This window comes from Cyprinodon variegatus, unplaced genomic scaffold (assembly GCF_000732505.1).
Source record: "Cyprinodon variegatus isolate N-32 unplaced genomic scaffold, C_variegatus-1.0 Scaffold1735, whole genome shotgun sequence".
Lineage (NCBI taxonomy): Eukaryota > Metazoa > Chordata > Actinopteri > Cyprinodontiformes > Cyprinodontidae > Cyprinodon > Cyprinodon variegatus.
Genome location: NW_015152188.1, coordinates 1,168 through 26,748, shown reverse-complemented (window position 1 = coordinate 26,748; position 25,581 = coordinate 1,168). Strand labels below are relative to the sequence as shown.

Sequence of the window (25,581 nt, the reverse complement as noted above, 5' to 3'; positions counted from 1 at the left end):
CAGGCCCCTGTACCGGAAATCCTTGCATCATATTTAGATAAGCAGAGTTGGTTGGAGTGGCCTCATTGCGCCTCCTTTTCTGTCTGCCAGACCTCCAGTCCAGAGCTGCTGCCAGCTCTCCTGTGGGCCTGCAGATCCTTTCATCTCACATCCACAACACGCCTGAGAGATGAGGATGCACATGCACACAGACATCCACAAAACCAGAATGTGAGAAACATGTAATAGACACCAAGAAATATTTGAAGAGGCCTCACAAGCAGAAGAAGTTGCCACATTATCTAATCTTTTCCTCATCCCAGTTTTCACTCTTTTCCCCTGTCTCACAGTTAAATGACACGTGCTTACTTGTGTATCACATATCATTGTGCTTGGCTGGGAAAACAATATGCATGCCACAGGGAAGAATGAGTTGGGAAAGTAGAATACGTAGATGCTTTTCAGGCACTGCACTGCTCCCTCATCATTGGTCGGTCTGGGTAGAGGAGAAAAGAAGAAAGGCATGGAGTCAAACAGGGGAGCCTGAAAACATCTGGTGAACAGTTGGTCTGGCTGAGCCATCAGGAGCTCCTCTTCCCACATCCCTTCCCTCCTTTTTTCTATCTCTTGAGGCTGTCTTTGGAGACATCACAGCTTTTAATTACAGCTGGGCATTCCAAACAAGGGCTGTTGACCCACTCATACCCATGAGCGTGGACCCACTGTGTAGACATGCAGACACAACAAAGATTCAAGTATAGGCCTGCTGGCCCTTGTCTGCTTTTGCTTTAGGGTATTTTCTGTGCATGACAGTGACAAATACAGGGGGTGTTGACTCATACCACTGCCATTACAGTGGTAAGTAGAGGCCAGACCCAGCCAAAAGGTTCTGCAGGGCGCTGCACTATCATCAGTATAAAAAAATAAATAAATAAAAAAAGGAAAACACAACAGAAAGTGATATAACAAAGAATTTGTACATTTCTGACTTCAACATGATTTTCACTGCATAAAACACAAGTAGCTTAAAGGGGGAAATGAAACCAAACAAAGTTCCTTCACGTGTCTTACTATCAACAATAATTGTATTACAGATGCGAAAAATATAAACTTTGTCTTATATTTTTTTGGTTTAGGGCGCCGCCATGTTGCAGTATCTGAAAAGGTGACATCACGGGGTTGATTAACACTAGCTCTAGACATTGAATACATTGGATATACTGGCGATAGATCATAACCTTAAATCATTTAAACTGTTTGATTCTTTGAAAGACCAAGCTGAAAGGGCAGTGAAGCGTCTAAATAACATTGCTTATGCTTTGGAGCCCATTCACTGTGTGATTCGAGACGTAATGAGGAGAGAAGAGGCCGTTTTGGAGCCATGGTTCTGACTATCCCTGCTACCGACACAACACCACTGTGGAGATTAAGTAAAGTAAAAGACTTTTGAGTCTGGCAAGCTAGCCATTCATCGGACAGCCAGCTAAAGCATGAATCTGCTCCGAGTGTTTTTATTTTCACCACCAATAAGCTGGGCTCTACTAACCAGCCAAGACACTGTGAGAGCAGGTTAGCGACAATAATCAGCCATAATGATAGGGTACGAAAACACGCTAAGCAGGCAGAGCACAGACATGTAAAGTTATGTTGGCAAGTATTAAATCATCAACTATGCCCCTAACTCCAAAACAAACATCCATAACTAGAGCTTAATTCTCCAACTTAACCCCTATTCAAGTTTCTTATTAAACAAACTATTTTATAACTCAAGCTGTAGCCATCAGGATGAACATCTATGCAGCACAGAGTCCCTTAGCCACAGGCGACCACAACGGGTCCAAACCTCCAAAGAAATGGTCTACATCTAACCATGATTCCCCATCCTAAGGTCCCAGCTCTCTTTCACCATCCTGCAGGATTTATTCTGGCCACTCCATGTCTCCGCTCGTGGGTTGTCCAGGGACACCTCCACGCCTCCTGGTGTGGCTGCTGTTCACGGCTGCACACGGGTATGGAGTCTATCTACTGTCAGGAAGCTGACCTGGACCGTACTGCACTGCGAGTTGTGCGGACATTTAGATCAATGTGCGGAGAGGTTGAAGCTTTGGAGGCGGCCATGCTGTCCCTGAACTTCATGCCTCTAAATCTGTGTGACTAAAGAATTTGAAGTAAAGCTTGAAAACGCAGTAAAAAAATAGGTATAGTGTAAATAAGGTAGATTAAAACTAAAGAGTAAAACTTATGACAATAAAAAAAACCTACTTAGAAGGTAAAACAGGCAGTCTGAAGCTATTCCATTGGTCTGGTGGGTTCGGGTCTCATATTAAGTTCTATAAATAAATTAAATATCTGGTAAAGAAGTCAGTGTGATGCTGCAAATGTGAGGACAGATAAAGTTGTGGATTTACAGTATGTGATGGATTTTGAGGTGAACCAGTAGGGCATATAAAGATAACTTTCTGAATATAAAAAGTACGAGTTCTAAGAACCCTCTCCCTATAAATATATAATTCCCTGCAAGTTAATGCTTATTATTCTTTAATTAGATCCTTGTCAAAAAGACATGCTATGTTTGTGTTTTTAATACCTAAAACGTCTAATGGATCTTGTGAATGATTTTCTTTTTATTGTTCGCATGGAACTATGACAAAACTCTCCTGAATAAATTAGGAAATGGAACAGCGTGATTATCCCTGACCAGATTAGCTCTTGGGAGAATGTTACTATGGTAACAGAAACAGAGGTTGAGTAATCTCTCTTTGTGAAACGGAAAAGTCAGGTTAAAAAATGTAGAGTTTTCAGTAAACCTGCTTTGTGTCCTCTGATCCAAGTTAAGGGTAAGATGGATGGAGCTAAACACCAGGCTACCTTTGAAAAAAAACCTGCAGAGGCTTCAAAAGAATAAAGATCAGGTTGGAGGTTAGCTTTTCAGCAGGACAACAACCTTAGTTCAATGCATTGAGTGTAAAAGAATCAACCTAAATCAACATTTCAGTTTCTTAACAAAAAAGCCATGTTTTCAGCAACTTCTAATCCGATTTTGTGGAAATTTGACTAGATGTATTTGATATGTATAATTTCTCCCCCTCCTTCATAGCTATGCACTACTTTGGGTTGGTATAGTATTTATCATGCAGTTCTCCAAATATACCTTAAACATTGGTTGTATAAATCAAAATGTGGAAAAAAGTTTTTCATGCATACTTTTATGAGGTACTCTGTTGTCTGAATAAGACACAGAGGGACTGGGTTCAAGAGCATGATCCCAACAGGCCTTGAGAAAATTCTTTTGGATTAGCAGGATTTAGGTAAAACATCACTTTGATATAATTTTTTTGTACTACATTGTGGTATAATGCATAAAACCTCTCTTTGGAGAGGTGAGACCCTCAAACGACCATGGAAATTACACTGTAATCATACACAGATAAGCACAGCAACAAAATTCCTGCCAGATGCTTCAGGGACGTCTGTTTGTATTCTTGTGGAATGAAAGCATATTTTTGACAAGAGTACAACTTGTGTCTTAATAGAAGAGCAGAACAGGCGGTGACTTTTAACTGCCCCTCTCTGTGATCATATCTGTCAGAGCCACTCAGCTGTCTGTCTGCGTTGTGTTTGACAATTGTTTGATACAGCACAGGCCTTAAGGAGGATCAGGCCCTTCCTGCACTGGCTTTTACCTTTGTCCAAGTGCAATAGGATCTCTATGAACATAACCCCCCACACCCGTTTTTCTTCCAATGTCAACAATGACACTATTTTTATCATATGATATATGCAATCTGCTAGATCATTACAGGAGACTAGACAAGATATGTTAGAGTTAGCCGAAGAATCAAAGAAAACAAAAAAACAAAAAGAGCCAGGCAATTTTGATTCCTTCATCACTAGCCATTGCATAGGGATTGTGTAGTGATCCTTATGGCACCTGTCTTTGTTTTTGTGTCTAAGCTTGTCGGACTTAGCCTGGCTTCCAACTTGTTAAGTGCTGGTCTTGTTTCGGGACAGTTGTGATCCATGACCAGGAGGGATTTCCTTCCGAATTTCCCTGTTGTAGGTAGGGGGCATAAAAGGACTTGTGCATAGAAGATATATTAAAAGTAAATCATGCTGGTTAATTTCCTTTTATATCTTTTGTTCCTTTGCAGCCACACTGAGACCACTGGGATTCAGTAGGGCCAAACAAAAAACAAGAAATACAGAGCGTTTGTTTGTCTTAACTGAAGGAAAATGCACTAATGTAGGACATAGCTGTATCAAACTTGTAGACCACATATGGTCTAATGTTATGTCTTGATATTTCAATATAACTTTATTTAGTATTGTTGAGACTGTCAATCCCTCTTGCACAGTTTGTATACATGTACTAAATTGTAGATTTGGACAAAGACACTCAGATTTCTTCCGTTGGTTTGTGAACTGCAGAAATTAAGCTTTTGGTTTGGCATTTTGCATCTTGATCTTTTGCAAACTGAAAGTAAGTATGGTTGGATGAAGGGGTAGAGTTGAAGACAGATATTTGAAACACAGTAGCTTTTTTTTTTGGTCCCTAGTACACACCATAATACTGACTGTGGAAAAGGACCACCTTGTTACTGATTAGGAGTTTACTTGTTTAATATAGCCAGCTGGCATTTGCAAAGGGTGCTCAGGGAACTTTTGCCTTCAATATTCACAACTTCATCAAGAAACAGCACTTGCAACAATATTTAAAAATTCTATTCAGTGGTTTTACATCCCAGGCTAGCATTTAGGCCTCTCACTTAAAATTGCACAGAGGCAAGGTCGGCTAGAGGCCACACATGACACCGTGTGTGTAGTTTATGAGAGCACACACTCAGAGACACACACGTTAATACATTCCAGAAAGAGCATAGCAAAGCAGCCGTAGAGATTCTCACACTAAGTCTCACTAAAACAAGTTGGCATTGCCTGCTTGACGCCATTAGCACACAGCTAATCATGTGTTCGTCTTCGGATCACTGCTTATTGAGCTCATATCTTTCTGGGATTCACACAAACACTGTTGCAAAACCAAATTAGTGCTAAGCTCTGTTGATCATTTGTTAGTCAAGCTAAATTACCTTGGTTTTTTTTTTTCTAAAAGTGTTCTAATGTGTTGGACTTTTTTACAAAACTTCTTAAGAGCAAAAGCTGTAAAAACATTTTTACCACCATATAGTCAAAAAAATTTGAAAACTTAACTACTTGCATAAGTGCAAAACAAATTATTTGGCAGTATATGTTTCTCAGTTTGACAGAGGAATGGCCTCCTGCGGGAAAGTATGAGACATGATTTATACTACACCACCACTTGGTGCTATGACAAAGATGCATTTTACCACACAAATTGTGATAAAACAGCAGGGACATTTACTGATGTGTCTATGAAGGCTGCAGTATGTTCAGAAGTTCTTCAGTGTTGAGAGGTCATGTATATATTGCTAAAAAAAATGCTATCGAGAGTGTACCTTCACAAATATGCACATCATGTGCTATTGACCAAAGTACGCAAAAAAACTGGGAGGAGGATAAGCAAATGTAAATACTTTTCAAATCTAAAACTGAATGTAAAAACAAATTTTTATGAAAAAAATCCCTCATGCCACCAGTGTTGGGACAAACACATTATTAAGCAATGCCTTACAGTAACTAAGTTACTTTTGCAGTAACTGCCACTTTAACTAATTACTTTGTAAAAGCCAGTTATGCGTTGCTCATTACTCATTACAAGACAGTTTCCTAATCTTAGCATACGTGACAGCTTTGTGCATGTGTAAACGCACATTAAAAGCAGGCCTAAATTGAACACAGACAATTGCACAGAGCCACTGATTCAATGACAGTGATTCTACAGAAAAAGCGCTCAGTAAAAGCTAAATGTTTCTGTGATTTGTTTATTATGTACAGAAACAAAGTTGTTGAGAAGCTGTAATTTAAAGAAGCTCCACACATCATCTTAACACTGACTGAGGGCTTGCGCGTTTAATCAACAATGTTCTTTACCTCCTCAGGGCTATAATGACTTTCATGATTTATGTTTCTTCATGCAAAAATCCTGGGATCATGTCGTCCTGACAGGGTTTTTTTTTGTATCAGTGTAACCCCTGTTTAATTCTATTGCTGTTTTATTTTTGTTAAATTCCTTGAAAATCATTATTTTTTAGCTTCATACCTATTTTATAGCCAGTTGAAGGCTTTCAATGTGCAAAGAATATAACATTCTAAAATATCAGATCTGTAGAACTTTTAATTAATTATTTAATTCATTAATTTATAACAAACACCTTACGCTCCATAATTGAACCTCTAGTTCTATTTTAAATTCTGATAGGAAGAAAGATTTACAAATTCTTCAACGTTCAAAAAATTTTAAAGTAACTCCATAGTTACTTTGGCTAGTAACTGGTTACTTTTACTGAGCTGTGACTGAGTTAGTAACTCAGTTACTTTTTTGGTGGAGTAACTAGTAATTATAACTAGCTGCTTCTTTTAAAGTAACGTGCCAAACACTAGTTTTTCGAAGAGGATGCTAATGGCTGTCCATTTTATAAAGAACTGTTCTTTAGAGTATAAATTGGAGTTCCTAGAACAGGGAAGACCTTCTTTATCAGTTTGTTTAGTAATTTGCTCTGATTTTGTTACGCCATGAGATGATGGCAGGATAGATCACATTTTCCACAAAAGACCTATAGAAGATCTGCAGTATCTTGCTGTGAACACTGAAGGATCTAAGCTTCCTTAAAAAGTACAGGCTGCTCTGTCCCTTCTTGATAACTTCACAATTGCATCTCTAGTCAAGTCTATTTTTCCTGTGAACACTGTGGTATTTATATCCCTTCACCACATACACTTTTTTCCCATGATATTAATTGCAGACATAAGGGATCTGTGGTCAAAAAGTCATCTTTATGTTTTGTATTATTTATGACCAGCTACTGAACTGAGTCCAATGTGGTTTAACCAGTGCAGATTGTACTCACCTGGTTCAGTGGCTGGGCAGAACAAATACATGACATAGAGATGTTGACTCCAGATCCCCCATCTCTTCTTAATAGCATTCAATTTTCTCTGTCTCTTCTTAAATCCACGATCCTCTCCGTTAGTTTGGCATTCAGGATCAGATTGTTGTTTCTGCACAACGCAACAAAGTGGTTCACCACTTGACTTTAGGTTGTCTTTATACACACTCCAGGAATTTCCTGTCTCCCGTCCTGAAGGTTCTTGCGTTCTTGTTTAGTAGTTCTTGAGATCACTGGTGATCCAGGGTTTCAATTCAAAATGTCAATAATAGCGTTGAGTTCGAGGTTGACTATGACCTGGATGACCCGCATACTCGTATAAAGGGGATTATTCTCTGTGAAGATAAAAATTGTGATTTGTGATCAATTGTTTTAGGAGGGGGTCTTATTTTAGAGATATATGACTCTGACATGTGCATAGAACAAGTCCAAAATGTAGTTTTCTCTGGTACAGTACCTATTGGAATATTGGAAGTATAGCAGAGGGTGACTAACCGATTATTCCCACAAATGCATTAGGCCATTGTGTCTGAAGCTTAGTAACAATATAAATTAGGGGTTAGTAGTATGGACAAAAGCTAACTGCCAACAGTTCAATGTATTTGCTTCACAGACAAAACTTCACAGTAACATATCCTGGATGGCACCATCTATTGTTTACAACCACTTCCAAATGAGTTGCCTGCCTCCTTTACATCTGCTGGCTCGTATGGTTAGAAAACCACCACAGAGACACTACAGTAGGGAATATGAACCTGCTGCCATGTTACGGTAAAACACATAATACTGTATCCTCAATATTCTGCCTTGTTTCTAACTAGGGAATCGAGTTCTTCTAAGTTTTTCCCTAAAGATCTCACATTACCCAAAATGGTTGATGGAGAGAGATGGTTTGAAATTCCTTCGCCTCTCTGTTCTCCTTGCTACCTCTGTGCATCCTTGTTGCCTCTCTTTCAGCATTTTTATCAGAACTTGTGGAAGAAGTTCATTTGAAATGTTAAAATATTAAAGAGATATTGGCAAAGGTCCTTTTAGCTGCACAGTATCCAACACCAGAGGTATAAAAGATAAAATAAACTAAGTTAGGTAACTATGCTTCTTTTAAAACAGCTACTCCATTGTATAGTCACTTTGAGAAGCACAATAATATAACTAATATTCATCACTACGATTTTTAAACTTTTTTTTATTATTACCTTGAACTCCATGGCTTAGATGTTAATCTTTCTTTATTGGCCAGTAGCACATCCAACTTGCTCCTTTGAATGGGGCAAACTAAAGCACTTTCGAGTCAATCACCCATTGTGCACAAAATATTTGTAGATTAGCAGCAAAACTTTTTGCAAACTTTTATCATTTATTTTGAGGAAGCAATCAAGTGATCCTTTTTTGGAATATTTAAAAATCAGGCCCTATATGTTCATATTTGTTCATACACAATTGACTTTTAGCATTGCTGCAGATATAAAGGATTTTTGCCTACTATGCAACATCTACTATTTTTCACACCATCTAACCCTTTGCGTTGAACTAGTTTAGTTTGGGTTATGCTATTAAAGCAAAACAAGTCTATTCCTTTCAAAACAAAAGAATCATACATATTACTATAACATCCATCCATTTTCCATCACGCTTTTCCCAAGCGGGGTCACGAGGTGTGCTGGTGCCTATCTCCTGGTGTCTACAGGTTAGGGGCGGGGTACACCCTGGACAGGTCACCAGTCCATTGCAGGGCCAATACTATAACAGTTACATTCAAATTCAGGTGTATAAAGACCAGTTCATTATGACTGACATGCAATACAATTAAAGTCAGCTGATCATACTGTACATGGCTTAAAGTATGGTAGTTATGAACCGTAGGAATCCCAGGGAATTGTGTTGAATCATTTACTTTCCAACAATCCTGTCTCCTCAGCACTCTTACAGTGACAGTAAAAACTGCATGCAATGAGTTGTTGAGTTTGCAGCAATTCCTTAACTAATGCAAGCATGTAATCACAGACAAATGGACAACTCCCATTCAAAAACTCCTTTAACTAAGCAAAAGAGTGGTTTAAAACCCATGCTTATGTAAGACTGTCTTTAATCATTTTGAGATGGTGACAGCTCCAGAGGTTGAATTGAGAAAGGCTGTGGTAGCATAAAGAAGGTCTACTCTTTGTGCATTTTTTTGTGAAAGAGTTTTGTGAAAATGCCACATAGATTGCAAAGTAAGTGAAAAAGAAATGGAAAAGAAAATTAATCCAGAGCCATGTTTTATGTGGTTTCACACAAGTTATTCCTTGGTACACCTCTTTGCGTGTCTTTTCACAGCTGTTGACTACTGTTTCAATCCTCTCAAAACTGTGGGCTCAGGCTTACAGGCACATTGAAGGTGGCTGAGCCAGGTAAATCCCCATACTATAATCATCCATTGGGGATGACCTACTGTTTCTCAAAGTCTAGAATAGCATTATACCAGATAGATCCTGGTATTTTGTCCCCCCTACCTCTTGTCAAACAAATAATGAATGTTTCACATATTTGTTTAATGCCACTGGGGGGAATTCACCTTCATTGCAGGATTTGCAGTTCCTGCCTTGATCCATTGCAGGCAAGGGGGTACTTTTAAAATTGCACAAGTAATCCTGCTGAGGTGCTGGTTTATACAGATACAGGAAGATTGGTAAAGTCTCCTGGAGGGAGCATATGCTGTTCATTCGATTTCTCGGTTGGATTGGATTGCTATAAAAGTAAATGTACTCCAAGCATCTCACTCTGTAGCGGTAGAGCAATCATTGTCAATGGTAATGTGCCATTGTAAAGTGGTGAAAATTTAATGACGGTTATATCATAGACATGTGGCAGCTTTTTACAACAAAATATTAAACATAACAAATCTGTGCTTTATCTTGCTTCTGCAGAAAGGTTGAACATTTTTAGCTGAAGACAATACACTTATTTGTGGCTAAGATGGATGGCTATCATAAGTCTGCAAGACATTTCCTGCTTTATATCTCAGCATGTGGGAATTATAAGAGGGATCAAAGGCTGTATGGAGATCTCATCTTGCTATAAAGGACATGGAAATTAAACTTGAGTGCCATGGTTGTTATTATCGTTGAGAAAAAACAAACAAAGTTCACATCTGTAGTAACTTACAACCTCGGATGATGAATTTGCTACTGTATATCCCAGCAGGTTTCCTGATCTCTGGATCTGTGGTCGCATGTCGTGGCGCTCCCTGCTGCGCCTTTCCCCTCAGACACAAAAAGGACTACAGAAACAAACAGACCCACGCTAGCAGCACACCCTCAGATCATCAGCACATGTCCGCCCTTTGATAAGTGCTTAGCTTTATATTTTTCTCATCAGAAATGAAACACAACATTAAGCCATTCATTAAAGTCAACTAAAGCTAATTATCCCTTATTTACCCAAGAGCCCGTGGGGCAGGAGAGCCCCAACGTACTTTAGCCCAGATGTGTCAATAAGTAGTTGGGAGATAGCAGACTGCAGAGGGGGCTGCTCACATCTCTTTTGAGTTTTGCGGTCTCAGAGTGCATCTAGCTAGGCCGCCTGCTTGTATGATTGTTGTTTGCTGCACAACACAGCAGGCCAAGTAAAGCCAGAGGATACTGCAAGGCTGAATTTGTTGGACAGTGATCAATAATGATTATGGTTTAATTCAAAACTGAAAAATGAGAGTTACATCTTCATTATTTTCCAAGATTTAAATTTTTTTTATTTTGTGTAGAGTGACTCATATAAACATCAGGCATCAATTCAGATTACCTCTCCTTGCTGTAGGGGGCACCGATCTGTATTCAGGTTTCTGCTTTAAAGCCAAACTATAAGTCTTTATATTTTGGCAGCTCCAAGTGGAAGTGGGAAAATTGTAGCAGTTGGCAGGAAGTCACAGACCAGAAACCATATTACGTCAGATGATCTAACTCTGCAGACCCAGTTTCTTCTTTTCTGTGTCTAGTACCCCCTCCAAACAATTTAGAATAATAATTGAACTGCTTTACTGCTATGGATGAGGACATTTTGCCCCTGTGTCCGTGTCCAGCTGTCTGCAGCCCAAACATCTGGGCTTCAAAGTTCCTTCATTAGCTAAAGTTATTCCCTATTTTAAGGTTGTTTTTCCTTCAAGTGCTATTTGCTACTCACAGTCAGTTCTCACAAACATTTCTTAAAACATCAGTAATTCTTGAAGTCATGCCATGTGGTCATGTACAAGCAACCCTAAAGACCACCAAAGATTATTTCATTTTTCTCAAATAAATAAGGCTGCATCCCTGATTTACAAGATTTTTTTATATTTATTTTTTAACACAAGGCAATTGATTTAAACATAAAATCTATGTTGGTGTCCAAACATCTCATCCTTTGGTAAGATTTGACATTGAAAAGTAGTGTTGACTCCAGCTACATTAGGGATATATAGAAAAACAAGTCCAGACGTCTGCAAATTCACATAGGCGATAGTGGCGTCGGGTGACGGAGTTTGCCGTGCAACCGGAGGGTTGTCGGTTCAAGCCTCAGCTCTGGTTTTCAGTGTCGTAATGTCCTTGGGCAAGACAGTTGACCTGCATTGCCTGCTGATGGTGGTTGGGGCCTCGCTTTTGTCAGTGAGCCCCAGGGACTCTGTGGCTACATTGTAGCTTGCCACCATGTGTGTGAATGAGGGAATGACTGAATGTAGTTTAAAGTGCTGTGGTCAAGGCCTCTTACCATTAACCTTTGGCCAATATAAGGAGAAAAAACCTTTAAGGTAAGAAAAATATTTGTTTGCTGGAGACAAACAGTTGAAAAGAATAGATGCAAAGCTCATTTGTGGTGATTCTTTAAACACTTTTTTCATTCTGAACATTTCCTTTGGCTGTTTAGGTGAGCATGACTCAACTCATCAAAAAAAAAAACAAAAAAAAACACAACACACTGCTGTCTCTAGGAGTTTAGAGCTGTTATAATGTTTTTCTCACATCATTTTTTATGAATTTTTACAGTTTTGTTTGTAAATGTTTAGATCTCTAACTTTTTATTATGCAACCAGTGTAAAACCGATACATCTCTTATTTTACAGCACAAAAAAGAGAACCCCTTCTTCTTTTTGTTGTGCCTGAGAAAAACATGTAATTTTATCATTGTAATTTCCCTAATTCATCCTAAACAAAGGAGAGGAAAGTATATATTGATTAGCCCTTTTGATGAAGTCTAGCAACTTTTCTGCCACATGTAGACATCAACAGTTGTTTTTAAATGGAGATCTTTTCACCACTCACTTTTCAACCACAACTTTATTTTCTTGAGATAGAATTTAAAAGTGTCCTTTTCTGAAGGGAATGTTTTTCAGAACTTTCAATCTTCTTGCCAAGGACCACCAGAGATGTGTGAGCAGATATAGGCAAGGAAGGGACAGCGTTAGGATGGCCAGCCAGTCAAATTTACACAGTTTACACAGCAAATTATTCTGGAATGGAGTGGTTAGAGCCAGGTTTTAAAGGGAGGACTAACTCAGTAACTGGATACAGTTTAAAACTAAAGCAGATAAATATGGATGTGATGCAAAAAGATCTTCTATTAAAAAGAAAAACTCTTAAAGAATACATAAACGGTTAGTTTAAGATATAACAAATGGCATCGTTAAAGGGAGGATCTGCACCTCCAAATCAGAGGCCATGATTCTCCACTGGAGAGAGGTAGGCTCAAGTGGACGACTTCAAGTATCTTGGGGTCTGGTTCACAAGTGTGGTGTCGGCAGTGATGCGGTCACTGTATCGGAGTGTTGTGGTGAAAAGGGAGCTGAGTCGGGGGGCAAAGCACTCGGTTTACCTGTCGATCTACGTTTCCAACCCTCGCCTTTGGTCATGAGATGTGGGTAATGGCTGAAAGAACAAGATCGCAAATACAAGCGGCTGAGATGAGTTTCCCTCACAGGGTGGCTGGGCGCACCCTTCAAGATCGAGTGAGAAGCTTGGCTACCAGGGAGGAGCTCAGAGTAGAGTCGTTGCTCATCCATATCAAAAGGAGCCAGCTGAGGTGGCTCGGGCATCTTTTCTGGATGCCTCCTGCTCACCTCCCTCAGGAGGTCCTATTGGGAGGAGGCCTCGTGGAAGGCCCAGGACTGGAGGGACTATGTCTCTGAGCTGGCCCAATGTTCCCTCTGGGTCCCCCAGAGCAGCTGGAGGAGGTGTGTGTGGATATGGAGGTCTGGGCCTCTCTGCTTAGATTGCTGCCTCCCTAAATCGGCTCCGGATAAAGCGGCAGAAAATGGATGGCATCGTTAAAACATTGCTCCTTTGCAGCTGCAATCTTGACTGTTATGGTTACAGAAGAGTGCTGTTGTATTATCCCTCCCTCTCCCCATGCTGTGATCGCTCCAGTTTGTTTTAGACTGGATAATATTGAGCCTTAGCAGGATAGAATATAACTTTATGGTCTTACCTTGGTTTTATGATTAAATTCAGCATTTTCCAAACATCATAAGACTGCATTTTTTTTGGCTAATTTACATCCTACTCAGGTGACAATTGCATTGGATGGAGGAGTTTGCCCGGGCAGAGCCGGTGTCTGGCTTTCTCTTTTAATGTGTCCTTTGGCAAGGCACTCCATCTGCATTGCTTGCTTATGGTGGTCAAATAGCCCAATGCCTGTTTACCACAACCTCACATCTGTCAGCGAGCCCCAGGGCAACAGTGACTAAAATGTAGCTTGCCACCGTCAGAGTGTGTGGGTGTGTGCATGTGAGTGTGAGTAACTGAATATAAACGTAAAGGAGTCTCCTAACTTAAAAAGGTGCTATATACTGTAAGTAGAGACCATGTTCTCATAGCTTTTGTCCTTTCTACTTTTCACTAAGACAGATTAAGTGATGCAGGAAAGAGGTGTTTTTAGTTAAACACTCAGTTGATCATTAATCCTAAAGCCTCTTGCATTACCAAAACCAGTTGACCTATTATGCATGGTCCCAGTTTTATCAGCTACAGATATTTATTCTATGTTTGCATTGAAAAATTACCAAGAATAATTGAAGGTGGTTATAATTTTTTTTAGATACCAATATGCTAAATGGAGAATTTGGCAGCACTGTGTTAGTGTGTCCTTTAGCCTGCCTCTGGCTATTTATATATTTCAAATTAAACCTTCTGTTCCAAGCTTTTGGGTTTTTAACCTTGATTTTATCCCATTCCAAATACACAGTGTCAATTTGTAATCACTACATCCCAACTTCTAGTTGTGCAGACAACAAATCCTTGTGAGTTGGTTGTTACCATAGCAGCCTCTCATTTAAAAAAATGATCAAAAGGGTAGGTAGGCTTTAACCCTCTACTATTAAGAACCAGAATAAAAAAAAAAATCTCACACTTTACATTTAAGCTAAGATATTAACAATTTTTTTGTCTACTTAAAGATCCGGATTATTTACAAGATAGCTTCAAGATTCTAAAGTCAAGCATAGATGATTGTGTGGAAGATTTTTCCAAAGAAAGGAAAATCAAAACAATGGTTTCTGTGGACTTCTTTTGATAGGTTACTGTGGAACATCCATTGCAGAAGACATTTCTCTGGAAAGTAAGAGCTCAAGTTCAAATATTTTAACAAGATCGGCCTACTTTGACATTTGTTATGGTTTGTTCCCACTTGATGATCTCTCTCTGAAGTGTTTGTGCCAGCAGTTGTAAGCTAAATTAGACAGGGGAACAGTTGAACACTTACTGTTTTGTGAAAATTGTGGAGTGTTACAGTAAACTCCCTGTTGACTAATGGAAAAGAATTTTACAACTACAGAGCATCAACTTAAACCATACCCATTCTAGACAGGCTGTGGAAGCCTGCTGCTGCTGATGAACCACCTCCAGAAGGAGAAGAATCGCCCTTTCAGCACTCACCGCTGGAACATCAATCACAGTGTCAGTCACGCATGTTTTGAAAGGACTTCTTCTCTTAGAGACATCAATCTCTTGGTTGGACTTTCACTTTTGCTTACAGTCAGTGCAACGAGGTGTCAAGTAGCCGAAGAGTGAGCTAACCTGCTTTTTTAAATCTTCTGGCAAATCCAGAAGGAGTTACAGATGAGAAAATAACGAGCAGTCCTCTCTCAACAGTAGGGTTTTAACTGGGAATGCGTATGTTTTAAATCATTCTCACCCAGTAGCACAATGATAGTAAGCAGAGCACAGGGAAACTGGAGGACGGACTGAAAACATTTGAGCGAAAATGTGTCATCCAGAGTAACCCTGTTAGTGCTAAGTGACGCTGTGCAGAGAACCTCCTGTCAGCTGGCTAGCAAGATGAGCTTCTTGTAATTATTGTTTTTCCTTGTCTGCACATCCTTTTAATGCGAAGCATCTTGTCCCATCCAACCCCATATTTCCCAAACATTATTTATTGTTTATTATTTATGTTTTTTTACTATCAAGTTCTTCTATATAACAAATGTCACATTGCCCTTCGAGAGCCTTTCCCTGCATGCCGACCACAGCACAAAGACTCACTTTACATTTATGGCTTACCCCTGTGGTATATGCCTTAATGAACTATGGGTCAGATAAGGTCATATCACTCAGTCCCACGAATAAATCAGCTACAAACTAAGTTCAGCAGTAATACAGGGCAGTGTCAGTGTCCATAACCTTTTCCCAGACAGAAGGGTTGTCAGTGGGTGACTGAGGAGAGTACTGGCTGGCTGCAGATCTTTCCCCCTTCACAGCATTATAAATGTATGTGTGAGGAGGCCCTTAATGGCTGCTAATTCAATTTCTGCCGCTGAAATCAAATCTGGCTGGCGCCAGTAGTTTTCTCCTTCCCTCACAAATAATGGCCTCCGCTTTGGCCTGTTTATGAAAAAGACAAAATGCCAAAAAACTGGAGCCCTACCTTCCATAAGTCCACAGAATATTTTCTAAAACTGTTTGGATGTTGTTGTTGTTGCTGCCTTGCCTCCCATGTCTCCTCCATGTCCTTAGAAAGGTATTAGTTGACTGTCTGCATTGGGTGGAGGGATCAAGTAACAGGAGAGCAAGGGCGCGTTTTCAGCAGCATACGATCCCATTTACAGTACATCTTAATGCCTTCTCGAGGTCAGCCATTGATTTTCCTCAAGGCTCAAGGCTACAGAGATAAGATTAGGCTTTTCGATTCCTGCACTGTCCCCAGAGCTTTAGTGGATGACGGCACTCGTTTCATACCAACGGTTGACCCTTTGCTTTTTCTTGGAGTCTTGACGTTTGTGATTAGACAACATTTTATGCAAGCAGTGATTAAAAAAAGGGAAAATGGTTCCATCTTTCAAACAGAAAATTCTCAAAAACACAGTTTGGTGACAATGTGAACACAAGCCACATTTTATGGGAATATAACACTTACACATTTTCTTGAATTTCGTCCCTTTTTCCAAAACAAAGATATTAGTTTTGACGCTGTTGAAGGGAGCTTTGGCTTTGGCTTCCTTCCTTTTGGATATGAATTTGAATGATTATCTTTCAGTACATCAGTTCGGCAAGTAGTCATACTGCCATTCCGCAAGGAGATATAATTCTAGAGTTCAAGCCTAATAATATGATGCATCTTTGACTGCTTAACTCTTCTGTGGGCTTGTCGAAGATAGAAGCACACATTTCACTTATCGAGTGCCTCAAATAACATCAGAGGAAGAGATGGAGGCGCAAATAAGAAATAAAATAAAACGTTTCTGTGGACTGCTTTTGAGAGGTTGCTGTTGAACGTCCATCACGGTGCAAACAGGGAGGTTTAGTATTTCTGTTCACAAGGGTATTCCGACTGGAAAAATTGGAAATGACACTAAGTATTTCTCAAGCTCACATAGGTGATAGTAAGGATTACAGTCAATGACACGCAGGCTATGTGTCTCAGTCACACATGTACACTGATTCAGTCGCACACATACACTCAAATACAGGGCTGTGTGAAAGGTTTTGCCCCGTAAAAGATTCTTTGTAATTTTGCGTCTTAGTCACAGCTGTTTTTGATCATCTATGTTTAGATTCTTATGTCAAAGATAACCTGAGAGAGAGTGTTTCATTTTTCAGAGGGAAGAAAAGTTTTCAAAATAGCCCTGACCTGTGTGAAAAAAAACGCTCTTTTAAAATTATGACTTAAAAGCTGATTTCAATTATGCTGCCACACCTCGGCCTAATCCAAACCAATAATAAAGAAAATGGCTGAACAGAAATTAAGTAGGTAAAGATGTCAAAAGAAATATATATTGCTCCAATAAGAAACATCCATCCATCCATTTTTCTTACATGCTTAACCCCAAGTGGTGTCGCAAGGGGCGATGGTGCCTATCTCCAGCTGTCTACTGGAGATGGGGTACATCCTGGACAGATCGCCAGTCCATCGCAGGGAAACACAGAGACAAACAGGTCAAACAACCATTCCTGCACACACTCACACCTAAGGAGAATTTAGGGAAGCCAATTAATCTAACAATCATGTTTTTTGGACTGTGGGAGGATGTAACCGGAGAGAACCCACGTATGCTCAGGGAGAACATGCAAACTCCACTCAGAAAGACCCCGGGCCGGGAATCAATTAGAAACAAATTGGAAAAAATCGAAATCTAGATAAGTCATTTTTTCTTAAAATAAGTGTATTTGTTCTTGGGTTGAGGAGGTAAATGAGACATTTTGCCAATGGAAGACAATTTATATTTAAAATAAGAAAACATAATTGCATTGTCTTATTTCAAGTGCATATTATCTAATTATCTTATTTTAAGAGTAAAAATACTCATTCAATTGGCAACCTACTTCATTTACCTACTCAAATTAAGGGTAAATACACTTAATTTAAGAAAATTTTTACTTATTTCTACATTTTTTTTTTCCAGTTTAGAGCAGATAAGATAAGAAAAAGAGTAATTGAAACAAGGATTAAGGATTAAGGACTCCCGTGATCCAGTGAACACAATAATAAATGGAAAAAACATGGAAAAGTAGTGAACCCTCTCAGATCAACCTATCAAAACCATTTTAAGAGCGACTCAATGACTCATCCTTAACATCATGGAGGAACCCATAAACAAAAACAAAGCTCTTTATGTCATGAAATGGTGAAAAGTTGGAACAACATGAAATAAAATGATCTCCATGGACCTCAAAAAAACTGATGTCCTGGGGGATCCAAAATACCAATGGAACAAGGCAGGGAAACATGCTGGCGGGAATCTAGATCCAATAAATTTAAAAAAGGTCATTTAAAAACAGCAAGTTTGTAGAAGTGCCATTAATACTGAAATAAAAATGATAAAAAGAGACAACACACAGACATATAAAACACTCTAAATATATAAACATGTCAACTCACAACTAGTCAAAAGCTATTAAATTTTTATTTTTATTTTTTATAGGGAGTTAAAAACAGGAAGCGGAGATGCCTGTCGAAGGTTTAAAGACAGTTTAAGAAATAAACAGGATGATCTGATTAACCAACAAGTATTTATACTGGGCAGGTTGATCACTGGTATGGCAGACAGATTCATTTACAAGCAGATGGAAGACAGCTTGGGAATACAGTGATCTGAGTCACACAATGAGACTACTGGGTAGACCAGGGAACACAGGCACCAACAGAAGTAAGCTCAGAAATATACAAAAACTCAAATACTACAGATTGTGTGCTAACAAAGAAACAGGGAATCAACTGTAGCTAAAGTTTAGACTAAATATGAAAAGTAAACACTGATTTCTGAAGTGAAGCAAAACACAAGTCCAAAGAATCAAAGATTATCACATTTTTATTCAATGATCTGATACATCTAGTGAGACAAAAAGAAAAACAAGAGGAAATCTGTCAGGAGCTAAATGTTTTCATAGCTCTGCATATATACAGAATTTCCCACTAAAAACATTCTGTTACAACAGTGGTGAAAATCCATGCCCCCGCAGCCTTTTGCTCTGATTCAGAAATTAAAAAAGAACAACATTTTGATTTGCTCCGGAGGTTTTTGTTTACCTCTTTGATTTATTTTTCATTTCCAAATCAGACAAACTTCTAGCAGGCAAAGGAAAGATCTACGGAGGACGACCAAACATTGGTAAAACTGTGGTTTGTTGGAGTGATAGTAAACGCAGGCAGAGCGGAAAGAAACTGTAAAGACGGATTGTGATTTATTTATAAAAGCCGCAGTCCTTTCATTCCATCCACTACAGTGCCAGTAACAGTGCAAAACAAAGACAGACAAAGATTTGAAACCCACTGCTTCTTCCAAGACAAAATTATCTCTGCAAACTCACAATTTATGAATTTGTGTTTGATTTTGAAAGCAATTGAGGGAAATTAAACTGTTTCTCCCATGAACTCTGGTAATCAGCTTAAGTGATTACATCGGTTGTAAATATGAGATGATGAAAGCTCAGTGTTCAGAGTGTGTGGTGCCCTGAGGAAAGGCTAAATGGGAGTTTTCAGGGTGGATATGATGGACAATCTAACCAAAACTGTATCTGATGCAAGAGGAAGGGGTTTATGTGGGGAATGGTTGCCCTCTAGCTGTCAACACTGAGAGTGGGTCATGAAATATGATTCTGCTGAGGTGAGTTTATGAAGTGACATCAGTTAATTTGCTGGAGCCTGACCTTAAGCTTGATTTATAATAACAAGACTGTTGAGGGAGGAATATAATTGGAAGACATCGGCCTCTACTGATGATGTGTTGGCTCATAAAAGTCGAAACTTGTCAACATCTTCTGAATAAGTGCAATAAGAAGCAGGTATAAATCTCCAAGCCGGGGGAGTTTAGTGCAAGTATAGAAAAAAACTGTGGAGCAAGGACTTTACAGTGTGTAGAGGCCTCTAAAGAAGCACCGATGGAGGCTGTAAACACAATTTCAAGTTACGAAACTCTCTGGTAAAATGTTTAAACAGTAAGATTTGGGGTTTTTTATTTTTATTTTTTCAGGCTTAGACAAATGTGGCAACGATATAAAACAAAACTCTTTTTAAATCAACGTTGACTTTTGTTATCAGTTAACCTGAGATCCATGTTTTGTTTGATTGGCCTTAACTTTAATATTTACCAGTCCTGCTATGTACAATTACACACAGTTTAATCTGTAAGCTGGTAAGTTTTTTTTAGAGATCTTAAAGAGCTAACCACAGATCTTTAGTGGATGTAGGCTTCCTCAGATCCTTCTGCATCCTCGTCTAATCGCAGACAGATGTAGTAATGTTAAGATCTGAGCTCTATGTGGGCCATACCATCACCTCCACGACTGCTCCAGATGGCTCTTAGTGACATTGGTGTTAGTTTTAAAAGTTTTATATCTACATTTTCATGTCGATCTTCTCTGCAGTAGTTTCAGTTCTAAGAGATAGATAGGTTTTAATATAATTGTTAAATATCAAAGCATGCTTGGTAAAACTGGTTGATCACTAGCTTTTTGGAATGTACTAACAAGAGCTGATGCAGCTTTGAAGGAAACCATATTAACATTAAATAGGCATTTAACTTATCTTTTATTTGATACTATGGATTTTGTAGGTCAGATAAAGAAAAAACAAATATTACTTCATATATTTCTAAGGGCATTGTTAGATTTCAGATCGTACTGTTCATACCACAAAGAATTCTGATAAGTTAGTCCTGAAAATGCATTAAAACAAGTATTGAAATGAAATTGTTTTTAATGCTAAGACTTCAGTAAAGGCCAAAAAATGATAAACTACTGTGTTTAAACCAGGAGAGAAGAATACAGAGTTTTTGTTTTATCCAGTAATGTACTGACCATCATTTTGTGGTCAGTTTCCAACCCCTGTTTTTGTAAACTCTGACCTGCTGTCGCTGATTTGATTGATTTTTGTGGAACTTAGGATTTAAATCAAGCAGTTCTATTGCATTTTAGAAATTTGCATTGAAACTGTGGGAAGCCTTACAAAAACAGCATTCTCTTGATATCATCAGGAATGTAGTTTCTTACAACTTTCTAAAATACTGCCCATATATCCAAATACAGCCTCAATACAGCAACAAATCTGTATTCTACTTATACCTTGTATTGTCTGCCTTAAGCCTTGGTCTCTCTTAGATCCTGAACAAACTGCAGAGATGTATCCGATTTCTGTAGACAGTGCAGTTGCCACACTTCCTTTGAGTTCTAACATTGAAATTAGCAAACAACACTAAACACCAGTGTCCATTGCCAAATGTTATATTATTGTGATCCAGCAGTTCTTGGTATGTTGTGCTCACAATTAGAAAAAAAATACATTTTCAAGTTTAAAACTTGCTTGTCAGCTGTGAACCTAAATGTTAAACCCCAGTTTGTGTCTGAATATGTATTGTGTATAGATTGCTTTGGATATAAGAACTCCAGACAGTTCCTGAAGAACTTGGAAAACCTCTTTCAGATTTCCCGTCACATACTGTATTCTGGGTGTTGTTATCGTTTACGGTAAATGCAGACCTTTTCCTTTTCTTTCTCAAATGAAGCCTTGCATCCAAAGAATGGCCCGCATGGACTGAACCTGTTGGAGGGATTTTAATGCTGCAACATGCACATTATTGCCATCAAGTGTAATTCTTGTCAAGCTGATTGCATGGAAAGCCATGTTTATTTGGCACCTAGCAACGCTGTTTTGGATGAAATGTCCCCACCATGGAGCAATTAGGAAAATGGACCTATAGGCCAGAATGCCTTAGAGCTTCAGACAGGCTACAGTAAACATTATTGTACAGTAATTCACACAGAAAATCTGAAGTGGAATCAACAAGTGTACGAAGTTCTCTAACTTTTATTTTTTTTTTTTTAAGTTTAAGGGCATGAGAGTGATGGAGGAGATATGAAAAGATGGTTTTCAAAGGAATTTTTTTCCTAGAACTGCGTGCAGGAAAATTTACTGCCACAGTACAGATTAACAGTATACACACACACATACTGTATACAAAAAACAAGATTAGCAAGATTAGATTAATTGCAGGAAATAGCTTGGAGACCCTATTTGCAAAGCAATATCTCGCTTTCTCATGTGTATCAGTTTAAAGAGTGAATTTTTTTAAATGTAGCTCATGGTGCTGCACTGAGAATGAGAAACAGGTCTTCTGTAGGAGTGGGCCTATTGGGTAAGCATGATGTTAGCACATGTCGGGAGGCAATTAAAGATAATGTCACATTTCACACACCGTTACCTACATTTTGTGTGAGAAATACTGCAGCTTGAACAAGTGCAGTAATAAGGCCCAGAATGGGGTTTGCATGTTAGAACTTTAGTTCCTAAGCGCTTTCCTGTTCTTCCCCCTTCGGCGAACCATAGCGTGGCATGTTTCTTTGTGTTCCAGATCAAAATCCAGATACCGTCTCATCATCCAAGCCTTGCACTTCTTTCCCTGCGGCATTAGGTTTTCTTTCTTTTCCCTCAAATTCCCTCACACTCGCTACCCACCAACCCACCCCCCTCCATGCACACGTCCATCTCCCCACACACACCTCGTTATCTTATTTGTGGCCTTGGCAGCCAAATTGTTGCCTTGTGGTCCAGTAGCCAAAGTTTTTGCTGTCCCAGAGAGAGCCGTGGGTGCATAACCTCCAACACACAAGCAAACGGTTCCCAGGGTGCTTTGCCCTTTCCAATGAAACCTGGGATGGATTACCCTTGGGCAGTGGGACTTTTCCAACTTGAAAAAGGTTTATGCAACGCACCACACTTAAATCTTCCTTGTCTGTTTCTGTAGAACTCAAATCTGTGAGGCTTAACAGTCATTTCTTTAAATCTAAAGTTTTCTTCTCAGAGGGGAGGCAAACTAAGACCCAATGTAGTCGGTATGATACATCACAATTTGCTGGTAGTTCCTAAAAAAATCCAAAGTTAGTCTAATTAAATAATTGGAACCACCAATTTTATCTGCATCAAGTAATAATTGATACAGTTTTATTAACAAGAGATTATTCTTTTAAACTTTTCCAGGGACCTACAAAGAAAAGATTAAACTTAATAAATAACTAAAGGGAAAGTGGAACTCTTCATCTTTTAAACTGGGTGCCGATATTTGTCTAAGCAGGACTCTAAAAAAAGTAAAGAAGTATGTGTATCATACTGTATGAGGTTAGGCATACATTTATGAACTTGTTTTGCTACAGATTTTCAGTTGATTTTTTATTGTATTTTTTTTTCTCGACAATTCTATTAAGTACATTTGATGATCTCTAGTCGACAGTCTAGGGGCAGTAACGGCCTAGTGGTGAGAGCATAGAGCCTGCAATCCTGAATTTGTGAGTTCAAAACCCTCCATGTCTCTGAGCAAGACCCGTAACCCGCGGGTGCTGCACAGTTGCAGCCCACTGCTACCCAAAGGGAATGACTTAAATGCAGAAAGTTAATTTCTCCATTGTGAGATCAATTTATTTGTTTTTATTGAGGTCATTATCTTTAAAGCTTTATTTCTATGTTTCTTTTACCAGTAAAAATGCCATGCATCTTCCCCATAGGTTTGACATCCTTCCCTCTCCATGCATCATTTTGCAAAATATTCCCACAACATGATGCTTTTGCTGTAAAGTTTCAAATTGGTTACGGATGTTGTGCGGCAGCCAGGTCTCCATTGTTACAATGATACAACTATTTGTCTGGTAGTTCACATCTCATAATTACATTTTGCCAATCTTCCTAACCAAGAAGTGGACACTGGCAAGAATAACTCTTGAAACTGCTCATTTATAGTGAGAGACGAGCCAGTATTAGAGCTTAGCTCTAATAGAGCTTAGCTCTAATACTGGCTCGTTTGCCCTACCTCTGGCATTTTATAAAATACATTAATTTTCTCCTTTCTGTACACCGTATCCTTCCTGGGAACTAGACAAAGCTTGTTTTGGGTTATAGCCCTTCTCAGTGCATAAAGAGAGCTAAAGGCTGCTGTGTCTAATTAATCTTGTTTTTATTTTTCTTTTATTTTACACAGGTAATTCAGGAAAGCACCGATCCAAAGAGCCAAAAAAGAATAAGAATAAGCAGAGGCTGCGGTTTCGGGCCCAGAACCAGCACACTGACCACTTGGCCTCTGCGCTCTCCAGCCAGTAAGGACAAAAAACTCCCAGTGAACACAGAAACCATCGCAAAGCTGCTAACCGCTGCTTCACCCATACTCCGGCTGACAACTACCACTTCCCCATCCGCCTCGCCACTTGCTTCCCAACCCTCCTCAAGCCTCCTCCGCCCTTCCCGCCAGGACACAATTCAACCATCTCCCTCCAGCACCAAACCCGCCACCCTGCCAAAAAAAATGATGTGCCGTATATGTCTGATATCATTACCAGTACATGCTCTGCCTCCCACTGCTTCCTCCTTTTGTTCCAGTGACCAGTTGAGGACTCAGCTGCTCCCAGCAACATCCCTTGCCTTTTGGACCTTCACACTTGACATAATTTAACTCATTTTACGTCATTAACGACTCCATGAACTAAACAGGGTGACAGAAGGTGAAGGGGAACCTGGAGGTACCGTGGAAGCAGGAGAGACTGGAAGAGGGAGGCAGAAAGTGGGAGTCAGGGAGTTGGCAAGCTGAACTGTAAAAGAGGGAAGAATGTGACAAATCCTCTAGGATGAAGAAGAAGAGAAGGTTCAGTTGAAGCAAATGATGCTAATGGACAGTAAAAAAAAAAGGCATCTAGAAATAAGAGACTGTTTTTTGTTCATATATTTATGTCAAAGCTACCCTCGCCTTCCCTCTCTCCAAATGGAAACAGAGTTTTTTCCATCTGTGGCCTTTATGTTATGTATATTTTCCAGAGTAATATTAAAAGAAGATCCCTGCATAATTGCAAAATATTTTATTCTCAGCACAAACTGTTTACGTTCAGACCGCTATATGCTGTATCTGTATTATGTCAGTCACTTAAAAAAAAACAAGAAATTTAGTTCAACTAGCATGGCGACAGACTTGTACATAGTTGATCTAATTATAAAACCTTATTACTGTATTTTCAGTATTGAGTCATTCAGCATTCTAAATGTTTTAGAAATAAAAAAAGTGGTTGTAATACAAGCTACAGATTAAAATAATGAAAAATATAATAAACTTAGCCACCTCATAGCTATTTCCTTCATATGGTATATATTTGATTTATTTATTAATTAAGTTTTGTACTTTTTTTTTTGTTCAGTGAAAAGTTTTGCCTCTGAGATATTCTTTCCTTATATCATTGCATATCTCTAACATGCAGCAAAGATTTTGTCTGTCATACAAGTGTTGTAGGCTGTTACATTCGTTTGACCTCATCTACTGATTTTGATGCTTTATAAAAGGAGAAAAAAATGAAACTCTGCTTTGTTGTATTCTAGGTTGAATAATTAGGCTCCAGCTAATGTATGGTCATAGGACTGCATATGTGTACATTGTGTTTTATTAAAACTGTGTTTCATGTGACTGTATGATAAGGCCTTTCATTAGAGTCTGTGGCTATAATATATGTGGCTAAACTCTGAAGCTCTTGTATTGTTGTCTCTAACTTCTGACTACAGTTACAGTAGGGGAAAGAAGTATTGAACATTTTCTGAGCTACACTAATATCAACCCGAAAATTCCTGACATCTTTTAGCCACAGAAGCTGATTACATCCTAAATAATTGCCGATACAAA

General features: G+C 39.0%; 1 protein-coding gene across 1 annotated transcript in view; it reads left to right on the top strand.

The window, feature by feature from the left end:
- rspo2 (R-spondin 2) overlaps nucleotides 1–24,168 on the top strand; it is an 82,859-nt gene extending 58,691 nt beyond the window's left edge. The window contains exon 5 of the mRNA XM_015404422.1: nucleotides 23,905–24,168. Coding sequence (XP_015259908.1) covers nucleotides 23,905–24,023 — 119 coding nt within the window. The 3' untranslated portion in view covers nucleotides 24,024–24,168. The remainder of the gene's footprint in view (nucleotides 1–23,904) is intronic.
- Nucleotides 24,169–25,581: the final 1,413 nt, after the last annotated feature.